The following is an 11421-nucleotide window of genomic DNA, read 5'->3' as shown; positions in this document are numbered from 1 at the left end:
CCTACTTAGTTTTACATAGCATTTCTCATTTTTGGATGTTGGTAGCTAGAATCATTACCCATCATTGTTATAGAAGAGTGGGTCTTCACAAATGGAAAGAGAGGGGTTAAGTACACCCTTGAAAACTGGAGCTTTTTAGTCTGTGGTCCCTGCCTTTCTGTCAATGCAAAAATGAAAATACCACTCTACCTGCCTGAGTATACCAATTTTGATATTGCTCATTCAGAAATAAAGAAGCTAGTCATTCATACAAGTTACTTTCATCCAAGATAAGTTCCAGACAGAGCATCCTAGAATCTTTGAAGCTTATTCGGTGGGTTCATTGCCTCTGGACTACACGGCTTCATATCTGAAGTCTCTGGCTTTGGTTCTGGCAGGTAGGTCCAATGTTTGTATGAGGAAAGAAGTCTTGGCTACCACTTCAAAATGTGACAGTAAGTGTAGTTTCCTAGGTTCATTGTCATTCTATTGTGATTTTCGTTTACAAAAAAAAAAAAAAAAAAAAAAGAAGCAGCATTGATTGGTTAGTAATCGTAATCTACTACAATGTTAGAAACAATGAGCTAGTTATTTTCAATGGTTACTTTATTTTTCATCAAAGCAAACTTCATGACATTATTACCTTCCCTTTTTCTTTTTGAATCAATGAAGAACCTAACACTCAAAAGGATTAAATAGTTTGACCAGCGATGTGCAGGTAATAAATGGTAGGACTAAGATTCAAATTCAGATCTCACTTCAAAAGCTATATGCTATTTCTCTTCCTCATAGCCTCTCTTGCTCCTTCTACTCCATTTCTTCTCTACCCCACCCACATATTCCATCCCTAGTTCTAGTAAACCAGACCACTGCTGACACAGACTTTTTGATCTGCTTCCTAACTGGATGTAAGCCAGTCTAAAATAATATCAGTCATTATGCTTTCTGAGTACCTACTCTTTTCTATGCATTCCCCAATAATAAGGCCCCAAGACAGACTCAGATATTATTCCATCCCATCCTATTTAACAATCCCTTAGAAGAAATCAAATGTATACGTTCAAATACCCAACACCAGAGGGTTAAGTCTTCAGTGCCAACTGAGGATCACACATGAGGTTGAAGCAGAGATCTATATGGGCTGGAAGTTGTCAGGAAATGAATGTGGGCTTTGAAGGATGGGAAGATGTGGAAGGAGAGAAAGGAAGAGAGAGAGGAAACATGTGCTCCTGGCTCAGTGAGTTGGAGAGGCAGCTTCAAGTTACAGGTAGGGTGGAATAAAGGCTTCCCTTTCAAGACTGTTGTTCCCGGTGCTCGTCCCATCTCTGAGCTCCATTCTCAGCACTTATAAGAAACTACCTTCTGGCATCCTACCCGTTTGCTCTTTGTATTAATATAATGCCTTTGGTTGCATTTTATATCCTTCCCAAATATAAGGAAGTGGAGGAGGGATTATCAAAATCATCTGTGGAGTGTAGTTCAAATTATAAAAGCTGTGTGTCTCTTCTTTTGTCCTGAAGATTTTAGAATGGAAGCAAGCAGGGAGGTCTCTGTACCAGACAGTAGGCATCCTGAGGGCAGAAATAGTACCCTATTTCCTTGTGACTCTCACAGGGCACTGGGCCTGGCACACACTAGATGGGTGAGTAGATAAATGTATTCCAGTTTAAGAGTAATTTGGCCTAAAGTTTGAAGTTTGCAGCTTAAAGATGTATCTCTGTGGCAATAGCCACCCCCACCTCCCTCATTTCTGAAGCATTTTACAATGTAAAAAACACTTTCACTTCCTTGTTACATTTAATATCCTCTGCAAACAGGAAAGAAGACACTTGTGGATGAGCCTGTTTGTAAGTCTATATGTACAGTAAGTCCAAGCTTTCCACAGTGTATCTCTCACAGTGTCCCATTAGACCATCTGAGGATGACTTTTTATACAGTGACCAATGCTACAATAGTCTTCCGTTCCCAGATCGTGGTCCCCAGATCAGCCGCATCAGAATCACCTGGGAACCTGTTAGAAATGCAAAGTCTCAGGTTCCATCTTGGCTTCTAATGAATTCGAAACGCTAGTGCCTGGACCCTGAAATTCCTGTTTTTACGTGTCCTGCGGGTGATTCCGATGCAACGCCGAAGTCTGAAAACCGCAGATCTATTCTGATTCATGCTGCTTAAGTTCTTAGCATCAGCTATAGGGGTGGGGGGTGTGTGGAGGGGAGCGTTTCCTCAGACTTCAGTTCCACAGGGACCATCCTTCAGAGAATGAAGGTAAACTGAACTGAGGGTTAACAAGTCCCAGATGATCTAAACGGAAAACACAGTAAACTAGCTCTGAATTGTGGGATTTGTAAAGCAACCTATAAAGAGATTCGTAAGTTCAAAGTAGTCATTAGGCATTCCCACAGGCAAGGCCACCACCACTCTGGGATCTCCGTGGGCAGTGACCTCAGGAGCCTGAAAATCTAAAGAACTGCGGTCACCCTCCTCTAGCGATGGGAGCCCATTCCACCGAGGCACCACAAACGCCGGACACTCTTAGCCAATCAGGTGTCCTCGGAAAGGAGACTACAAGTCCCAGCATGCCCCACGCCGCCTTCAGGAGACGACGAGCCGCGTGCCCAGTGTCCTTTGCGTACAGGTGGCCGGCTTTGGACCCGGCAAGCCGCGACCCCGGAAGTCCCGCGCAAGGGCCGGTGGGCCCTCGGCCCCGGCGGCTATGGCAGCGGGTACCGCGGCAGCGTTACTGGCTGCACTAGGTGGGATCCTGTGGCTAGCCGCCCGGCGGTTTGTGGGGTCCAGCGTCCAGCGGCTGCACCAAGGCGGGGACTCCGGCCTCATGCGCGGGAAGACCGTGCTGATCACGGGGGCGAACAGCGGCCTGGGCCGCGCCACAGCGGCCGAGCTGTTGCGCCTGGGGGCTCGAGTGATCATGGGCTGCCGGGACCGCGAGCGCGCCGAGGAGGCGGCGGGTCAGCTCCGCCGCGAGGTCTGGCCGACGGGAGGCCCCGACTCGGGGCCCACCTCCGGCGGTGCCGGCGAGCTCGTCGTCAAGGAGTTGGACCTTTCCTCGCTGAGCTCCGTGCGCTCCTTCTGTCAGGAGATGCTCCAGGTGTGGGGCTCGGGGCACCTGCTGGAGATCCGCGACCGGCCATTGTGGGGGGTCTCGGCGGACAGGGCGGGCCCTGGAGGGCCATGGGTTGAACGAGGAAAGGACCGCCCACAGTCGAGGGGGTGTGACCTTGGGAATGACCGAGGCCAGGAGTAGAAATGATTGAGTGATGGAGGCGGCTGGGGAATTGAAAGCTGGAAAAATTGGTAGGGCAGTCTTTTGTCTTCCAAAAATGTTGGGGGGAAAAAGTGGACCCAAGAGGAAAATAAGCGAATTTCTGAACGTTTCCTCTTGTCATGTGAGGACAGCCCAGGAGGAGACACGCCAGTTCTCTGATTGTTTTTTTTCCTATGTCCCAAGTGACTCTTCTGCACTAAGCCATCTCTCAAAGAGCCTGAGAGCAGATAGGGGAGGTTGCTCGCCAGGGACCTTGAAGCAAGTCTTTTTTTTTTTTTTTTTTTTTTTTAATTTTTCCCTGCTGCAGTAGGAAGGTGCTCTCTGCCACCAGTGAATTCTTGAGTAGTATCTTTAGCGGGGACTCTGGCCTAATTTTCAAATAGACTGGAGCTTGGAATGCCAGTGGTCATGTGCTCTAAATAGGGACCGAAATAAAAATATCATACCTAGTATTTATTGAAAATGCCTGTGTGCCGGGAGCTGTTCCAAGCATTTCAGATATATATATATATGCTTCTAATTTTTAATGAAATTAAAGTGACTTTGGCTGCTATTGTCATCTGGTCCTCACTGTAACCCTGTGAAGTCGGCATTACTATCCCCATTTTGCATCCTAAGGCTATTAAGGCATAGGTAGGCTAAGTAATTGGCCCAGGATCTCTCTAAAGTCCTTGCTTTTAACCCCTGTACTTCTGCTGTGTGCCAGTGAGGTAGAGGATTTCTTTATTTAGATAGTAAATAATACACTGAAATGGATGTCCTCTGCTGAATTTGTGATCGAAGGGTTTCCTGCAGAGGTAACTTGCCAGAGGTCTTCAGAAGAGTGATGTCTAGAATTAGCTGGCATAAAAAAAAAGAGCCCATATGAAAAGAAGTCTCCTTGGTCTAAAACAGAAGCTCCATACAGTTCTAATTTTTTCATGATGCCCTTGGGTCAAAACAAATACCTAGTTTATTCATTAAGTAACTAGGTCCAAACAACCTATTGATTATTTCCATAACAATAGCTGTTTGGAAAAAAAATACACATAGCTGAAATAAAAGATATTTCATTTTTTAATAACCATAATTATCATAACCATCAGTATACTATTGGGAAATGTGCATCTGTTCACTGTACCAGCTTGTTGGAATCAGATTGGACTTTGCCACCCTCATTTCTGTTCTCTGCTGATTTTTAACATCATACTTGGATTTCTTACAACAACTGCTAAACACTCCCCTTTGCAAAGATAGGACATCATCAGAAGGAATATAGAATATATTATGTTGAATATATTCAATATAAAATGTTGAAGCTGTGCGCCACTTGGAGACTGTAGTTTTTGAGATGTTGAGCAATATATTGTTTTGTTTGCCGTGAAATTTAAAACACTCCAGATCATCCTGAGAGTTCCTTGTGACTCTTAGGGTTCCTTAATGCACAGTTGGGAAGCTGTTACAGATCTAAAGAGGTTTGTTTCATTTTGTTTTTAGGACTAGTATTTCATTATCAAGTAAAACAGGTTTAGAAAATAAGAAGTAATAGTTTATGAGATGTTGGAAGGATCAAAAGTGGACCTTCCTATTCATTAAAGGTGTAGATGGGGCAGCAGTGTATACTTATTCCTTGATACTATGGTTTTTTATTACTTTGAAAAGTAAAGGCACTTGACAGAACCAATTAAAAGTTGAGATAAACAGATAACAAAGTTGTTGTCCTTCCTGCTAAGTATGTATTAAGTTCCTTTCTGGCTCTGAAGTTCAGTAGTTCAGTGACTGTAATCAGAATTCAAAAAAGGAAGTGTAAATTTCCCACAAGTTGGTATTCTTGGTATTTATCTCATTTATCTTCTAGAACTTAAAAAACAGTAAATGATAAAGTCTTAAAATACACAAGCCCAGCAAAGAATGATGGCTCAGAAATGATTAATACAGGAAACTCTTCCAAAGGATTACTGAAAAGAACACTCCTTTCTTTCCCCCACGGGTGAACTTTTGCCTTCTTTTTGAAGTTGACTATTGGAAAAGCAAAAGGTGCTGAGACAGACAGAATGAGAAATAGTAATCCTCAGACAGGTAGGCTCTGATAACAGTTGTGAAATTTAACACATTTTTCTTTTCACTTATGTTTGGCAAAAGGACCAGTAATATTTGAAATTTGACCTCAGATTTATATAATTGTGGGTCATCACTGTGTCTTTACACCTGGAACACGTTTTATGTTTCTTTTTTTTTTTCCCTCTGCCTATCAAAAGAGACAGAGGAACCAGGAAAGGATGAGGGAAAGCCACCTTACATTAAGTAAGGAATTAAAAGACTTCCCTTTTAGGACAGTCTAAATTTTAGGACTTTAATCTGGAGGGATGCAGAAGGATATGATCAAACTGCAGAACTCTAACTGTATAGATCTCCGAAGCTGGGGGCCCTTTGAAGCTTGAAAGCCTTTCATATAGGAAAAAAGAACTGTGAATTCTAAAATCTTAATAGAGGTCAAAGGTGCTTTTGGGGCCTACCTCCTATTAGTCTCCTTTGCTGTTTTTGTGAGACTTGGTATATCTGATTCATGGTGGTGGTTCTGATATTTGTATACTTGTATAAATATAATTTTTGGCTTAATGTTTCTTTGATTTATTCATGACGTTCTCTCCAGTCTTAGTTTGTATCCCTGATGCTCTCTATTGCTTGGCCCAGTTGTAAGGAAACAACTTGAAGGTGCTCTATCTGCAGGGTGCCTTGTACTTTTAGAAAACCAGAGTAAAGCAATCCTGACTTATCCCTGGGAGTGAACAGTGCTGACCTGTCTTCTGCTGTAGGTCCACTTTCGAGCTCACATTGGTTGTCTTGCTTTGGTTTAAAAATCTCAATTAGAAAATCAGTCTAGCTTACCAATTAAGAATAGGGCCATTGGTGTCAATCTCACCTTCAGATTTTTGCTTGCCACTGAGGAGCCCTGTGATACTGGATAGATCACCTAACTTTAGTGCTTCAGTTTGCTTATAGAGTTGTTAAGAGTAGATGATGATAATGTGAAAAGCACAGGTCAGGCGCCTCGTACACATTCAAGTTGTCATCGTCCTTTTTTCTCTCGGTTGTTAAAAATTTATAGAGGCATTTTTTAGAATTTTAGTAGTTTGTGGGATTTTTTTTTAAAATTTCGTTTTAGGCATGTTTAAGGCCTGTCTTCCTAATTCTGCCATTCTCTTTTTGCCATTTGAAGGAAGAGCCTAGACTGGATGTTTTGATCAATAACGCTGGAGTCTTCCAGTGCCCTTATATGAAGACTGAAGATGGATTTGAGATGCAGTTTGGCGTGAACCATTTGGGACACTTCCTACTCACCAACCTTCTCCTGGGACTCCTCAAAAGTTCAGCTCCCAGCAGAATTGTGGTCGTTTCCTCTAAACTTTACAAATACGGAGACATCAACTTTGAAGACTTGAACAGTGAACAGAGCTATAATAAAAGCTTCTGTTACAGTCGGAGCAAACTGGCGAACATTCTTTTTACCAGAGAACTCGCCCGCCGCTTGGAAGGCACCAGCGTCACTGTGAATGTGTTACACCCTGGCGTAGTGCGGACTAACCTCGGGAGGCACATACACATCCCACTGTTAGTCAGACCACTTTTCAATTTAGTGTCATGGGCTTTCTTCAAAACTCCAGAAGAGGGGGCCCAGACTGCAGTGTATTTGGCCTCTTCACCTGAGGTGGAAGGTGTTTCAGGCAAGTACTTTGGGGACTGTAAAGAGGAAGAACTGTTGCCCAAAGCTATGGATGAGTCTGTGGCGAGAAAACTTTGGGATATCAGTGAAGTAATGGTTGGCATATTAAAATAGGGACAAGGAATGGATGAGAGCTATTTGGAAAACCGGATGTCAGCCCTCTCTTTAATCAGGAATGGTGTGTCTTGGATCCTTGCTGCTTGAAAATACAATTTTGGTTTTACAATAGTACTACTAAGAGGTTCATAGAGGTATTTTTAAATTACTAAGAGGTTATTATTTGGAGAGCATAAAATTTCCCAAAAGATGTTTTAAATATATATAATAAGCATATCAATAATTATCAGTGATATGTTTATGCATGGATTACAAATATTAAAGAATTTAATGACTTGAAATAGATACCTTGAGAAGTTTTTCACATACCTGTGAGTTTTATGGTATATTTAGTGCTAAATATCTTAATGATGACACTGGCTTTTGTGGTGAAATAATATGCCTGGTGTGAATGCACAATTCTTACTTGGAATAAATTTATTGATACAGATTCTTAATTGTGTGTTTCTTTAGAAGCTTCACTGAATTTAGTCCTTTATCATATCATTAGCCTCTACCAATGGTATGCCCAGTGTATTTCTTCCCACACATTTTCACACTGCTTTAAGAAGTAATATTTCTAAAATATTAAAATTTGAAGTATTATTTCTAAAATTTGAAGTATTATTCAAATATAGAAGCTGCATGGGTAAGCCAGATTATAGCAATGCTTTGAGAATGGAGTTCTCAAAGGCTTTTCCTGAAAGAAATTTGTGGAATTTAGTAGTTTAGAAGCGATTTCCAGTTAAACTTTTTAATATACTTTTGAGACTCTCCCTGAACTGGCCACAGGCTTACCTTGTACTCTTCACTCAGTGCTGTCCAGTAGGATTTTCTGAGTGACAGAAATAATTCTGTCTGCACTGTCCAATATGACAGACTCGAGACACATGAGCTTATTGAGTACTTGAAGTTTAACAAGCAATTTAGCACACTAATTATTTGCTCATAACTCCAGTTAGGCAGTTGGGATAGGAATTATCCAAGGAAATATGTTCTTACTAGATTTATTTCCTCAAGAACCAAGTATTGTACCTGATACACAGTACATATTGAATAATGAATTATGTATGAATAAATAAGTATTAAAATTAAGTAGGAATATTATAGGCATCAAAAATAATTTTAACTATCTGTTTTAACCATCTCATAATATTGGAAAAGTGAATTATGACAGTAAAGAATAGACTGAGCTACACAGAATTTAATGACCATTTTGACCAGAAGCAGTCCTGACTGTAATATCTGATTACCAGTATCAGTTCTTTTTAAGAAAGGCAGCATCTTGGCAGATGGTATAAAAGGTCTGTTTCCTCTTAGGGCACTGGGTTGTAAATATGAGAAGCACTGAGTGTTTGTATCATCACAGGTGTGTCTGTGCAGGTGTAGTCATTATAGCTGCATCATGTTCTTTGAAATGTATTTTAAAAAAATAATCCTAAAGAAGACCTGCTGAATTTAGAAATACAGGCAGGAAATACATCAGAATGCAACCTGGAAAAATGGAAGCTAATAAATCTGTCCTACACCTTGACTTCATTAAAAAGTAAACTTTTTTTTTTTTTTTCATTTAATACCATCTTTTCTGGCTGTATTTTGATACCTGATGCTTTTCAGGGGATTTGGGACTTTTTTGTAAGAGTTGAGCCTTTCAGAGTTCTTATTTGTGGCACTATAATAAAACTGGATATATTAACTTATCATGGAAAACTAGAAACTTGTCTGGAAACACCAACTCTTAGGTCAAATAAGCTGCCATTTGGAAGATGTCCTTCCCACATGGTGTTCAGTGGACTCGAACCCTAATCACTATAGTAGAAGTAGTTAGATTTTGAAGAGTATTTAAACCTTTTGCTTTCCTTTTCCCCTTTCTGTTGACTTACTTCTATTTCACTGGACAAGAAAATAAGAAAAAGGCAGTTTTGTTACTATGATACTCTTACCCTTAGCAAACTATTGTTGAGATAAGCATGTAACATGCCATACAATGGAATAATTGATTTGGAAACCCATTGGTTATTGACTTAATCTTTTGAAATGCTGATGTCTATTTCAAACAGGTTATTCTGAAAAGGTGAGACTTCTGGGTCTTCTGCCTCAACTTTGCTCAGAGTAACTATTTTATATAGTGGGATTCTAAGTAGTATTTAATTAGGACAGTGACCCCACTACTTAAATATACCACCACACTGGGTTTAATGAACAACTCTGTGACCTTGCCAAGTTGCTTAACCTCTCTGAGCTTTTGTTTTCTTGGCTCTGTCATTGAGACATGAATGCCTATTTTGGAGGATTGTTCAGTGAAGAAACCAACAGACTAAAGAGTTTAACAAAATGCCTGCCACGTGTTCATTTACTCATCCCAACGTACCTTATCACTGTACTGTTAATCAGTTCAGTTCAGTTGTTCAGTTGGGTCTGACTCTTTGCGACCCCATGGACTGCAGTTCTCCAGGCTTCCCTGTTCACCAACTCCTGAAGCTTGTTCAAACTCATGTCCATCAAGTCGGTGATACCATCCAACCATTTCATCCTCTGTCGTCCCCATACTATTAATAGTAATTAGTTGAGTACACATAATGGGAAAAAAAGGTCTAAATCAAGATTCAGCAAACTTTTTTTTTTTAAATGCTAGATTGGGTACATCCCTGGTGGTCCAATGGATAAGATTCCGCACTCCTAATGCAGGGGTCCTGGGTTTGATCCTCGTTTGGGGAATTAAGGGCCCACATACCGCAACTCAGCCCACACACAGCAACTAGAGAAGACCAAGCTGCAACAAAGACTAAGCACAATCAACATAAATAATTTTAAAACATAATTTAAAACAATTTTTATAAAAGGCTAGATTGTAAATACTTAAGGTTATTAAGCCACAGGTATATATTATTTTTCTGCTACATATTCTTTTTTTGACAATCCTTAAAAAATATAAAAACATTCTTGGATCACTCAGGCCATACTGTTGTACTTATGCAGCATCCAAATATATTCTGTTTGTTTTTAAGACACGGTGTAAGGCAGCAGCTCTCAAGTACACTGTTACTCCCGTTTTCTTAATAAGGCTCATGTTGTTTCTCTTAGTCATTCTCATCTCATTTGGCTGTTTGCTTGCAGACCCAGGAAGTGGAGAGAGTGTATTTTTCAAATCTCTCTGCAGCTCCAGATTCTGGAGTGAAGAATAGCAGTTATCTGCTTTCAGCTCCCTCTCTCACAAACCTGCTGGGCCTGGCCTGAGATCTGAGAGAACCTGTATTTAAATATTTAATTGATTCCAAATGTGCTAAGGAACACTGCAGTGAAGACATGTTCCTAGTCACTCTTCAGGAGCTTGGCCCCACAGAAGGAGCTTCACATGTTTCCCAAACCTTCTCTGGACAGCAGGGAGTTAAAGTTAGTTACAGGTTAACATGGAGGAATAGAGAATATTCCTAAAGGAAAGTTAGAGGGAGCGCTCAGTGTTATACAAAGAGAGAGTTTTTGCTACAGTAGATGTTTAATCAAAGTACAGTAGAAGCACTGTTAGCCAGCGATCATCTCTAACAGAATGGCTATAATAACCAGTTCTCTGTTCTTTTTGTAGAACATGGTGACTGATGCCCACAGCTGGGGAGGCACTAGGTTGGCAGCCTCCCTCTAGAATATCACTGGAACTTCTGCCCCCACCTGTTCTGTGATACATTTAGGAAGAGTAAGTTCTGTACCATTCATTTACTTGTTTAATAAATATTTATTGAATACCTAGAATGTGTCAGGCATTATTCTAAGGTTCGGGGTACCTAGGAGGCAGCAAAGGAAACCAAACCAAACCTACACGTGTATGTTAACTATTCCTCTTATTAATCACACAAGAAGTTATTAATCATAAAGCAAACTGATGAAATATAAATACAAAGAGATAATGAAATTTTATGAAAACAAAGCTGAGTGCTCTGTAAAAGCTAAATGAAGGTGAATCAATAGAAACTTATTGTCAGATAAAGTCTCAAAACAAATGTCAAATACTTAAAAATAAATATTATAAAAATCTAAAAGTTGTCCATATTCAGTCTTTGCAAGTGGCTTTAAACTTTCACTCCATTCTAGAGACACAAAAGCTGGAAATCATAGACTACCCTATTTATGTGAATATTAGAAGATAGAATTTTAAGTGAGCTCATACTCAGAAAAATAGTGAAGACAAACCCTTAGCTTTATATCAGAAGTTGGGAAATTAATGAATATGTTAAATGTTTTTACTTCAAATAATAATGTTGCAGTGTATATTATTCATTTTTACAATTTCCTTCTTTAATTGACTTTTCATGTGACCCACCAAGTTCAAATAAGAAGGCTTCTGTTGTATAAAATAGAGCTATCA

General features: G+C 40.2%; 1 protein-coding gene across 1 annotated transcript; it reads left to right on the top strand.

The window, feature by feature from the left end:
- Positions 1–2606: 2606 nt before the first annotated feature.
- Positions 2607–7512, top strand: RDH14 (retinol dehydrogenase 14). Its single transcript, XM_004005702.6, has 2 exons — positions 2607–3085; positions 6462–7512. Exons 1-2 carry the CDS (start codon positions 2693–2695, stop codon positions 7077–7079), a joined length of 1011 nt encoding a protein of 336 aa, XP_004005751.3. The 5' UTR covers positions 2607–2692; the 3' UTR covers positions 7080–7512.
- The last annotated feature ends 3909 nt before the right edge of the window (positions 7513–11421 follow it).

Source organism: Ovis aries, chromosome 3 (genome assembly GCF_016772045.2).
Source record: "Ovis aries strain OAR_USU_Benz2616 breed Rambouillet chromosome 3, ARS-UI_Ramb_v3.0, whole genome shotgun sequence".
Lineage (NCBI taxonomy): Eukaryota > Metazoa > Chordata > Mammalia > Artiodactyla > Bovidae > Ovis > Ovis aries.
The sequence above is the reverse complement of the archived record's forward strand: the minus strand, read 5'-3'. Positions and strand labels throughout refer to the sequence as shown.

What these genes read in the sequence shown, in the direction of transcription:
- RDH14 (XM_004005702.6), top strand. Translation starts at nt 2,693, where the DNA reads ATGGCAGCGGGTACCGCGGCAGCGTTACTGGCTGCACTAGGTGGGATC. An exon ending in TCTGTCAGGAGATGCTCCAG is followed by an intron (nt 3,086 to 6,461) that starts GTGTGGGGCTCG and finishes TGCCATTTGAAG; the next exon opens with GAAGAGCCTAGACTGGATGT.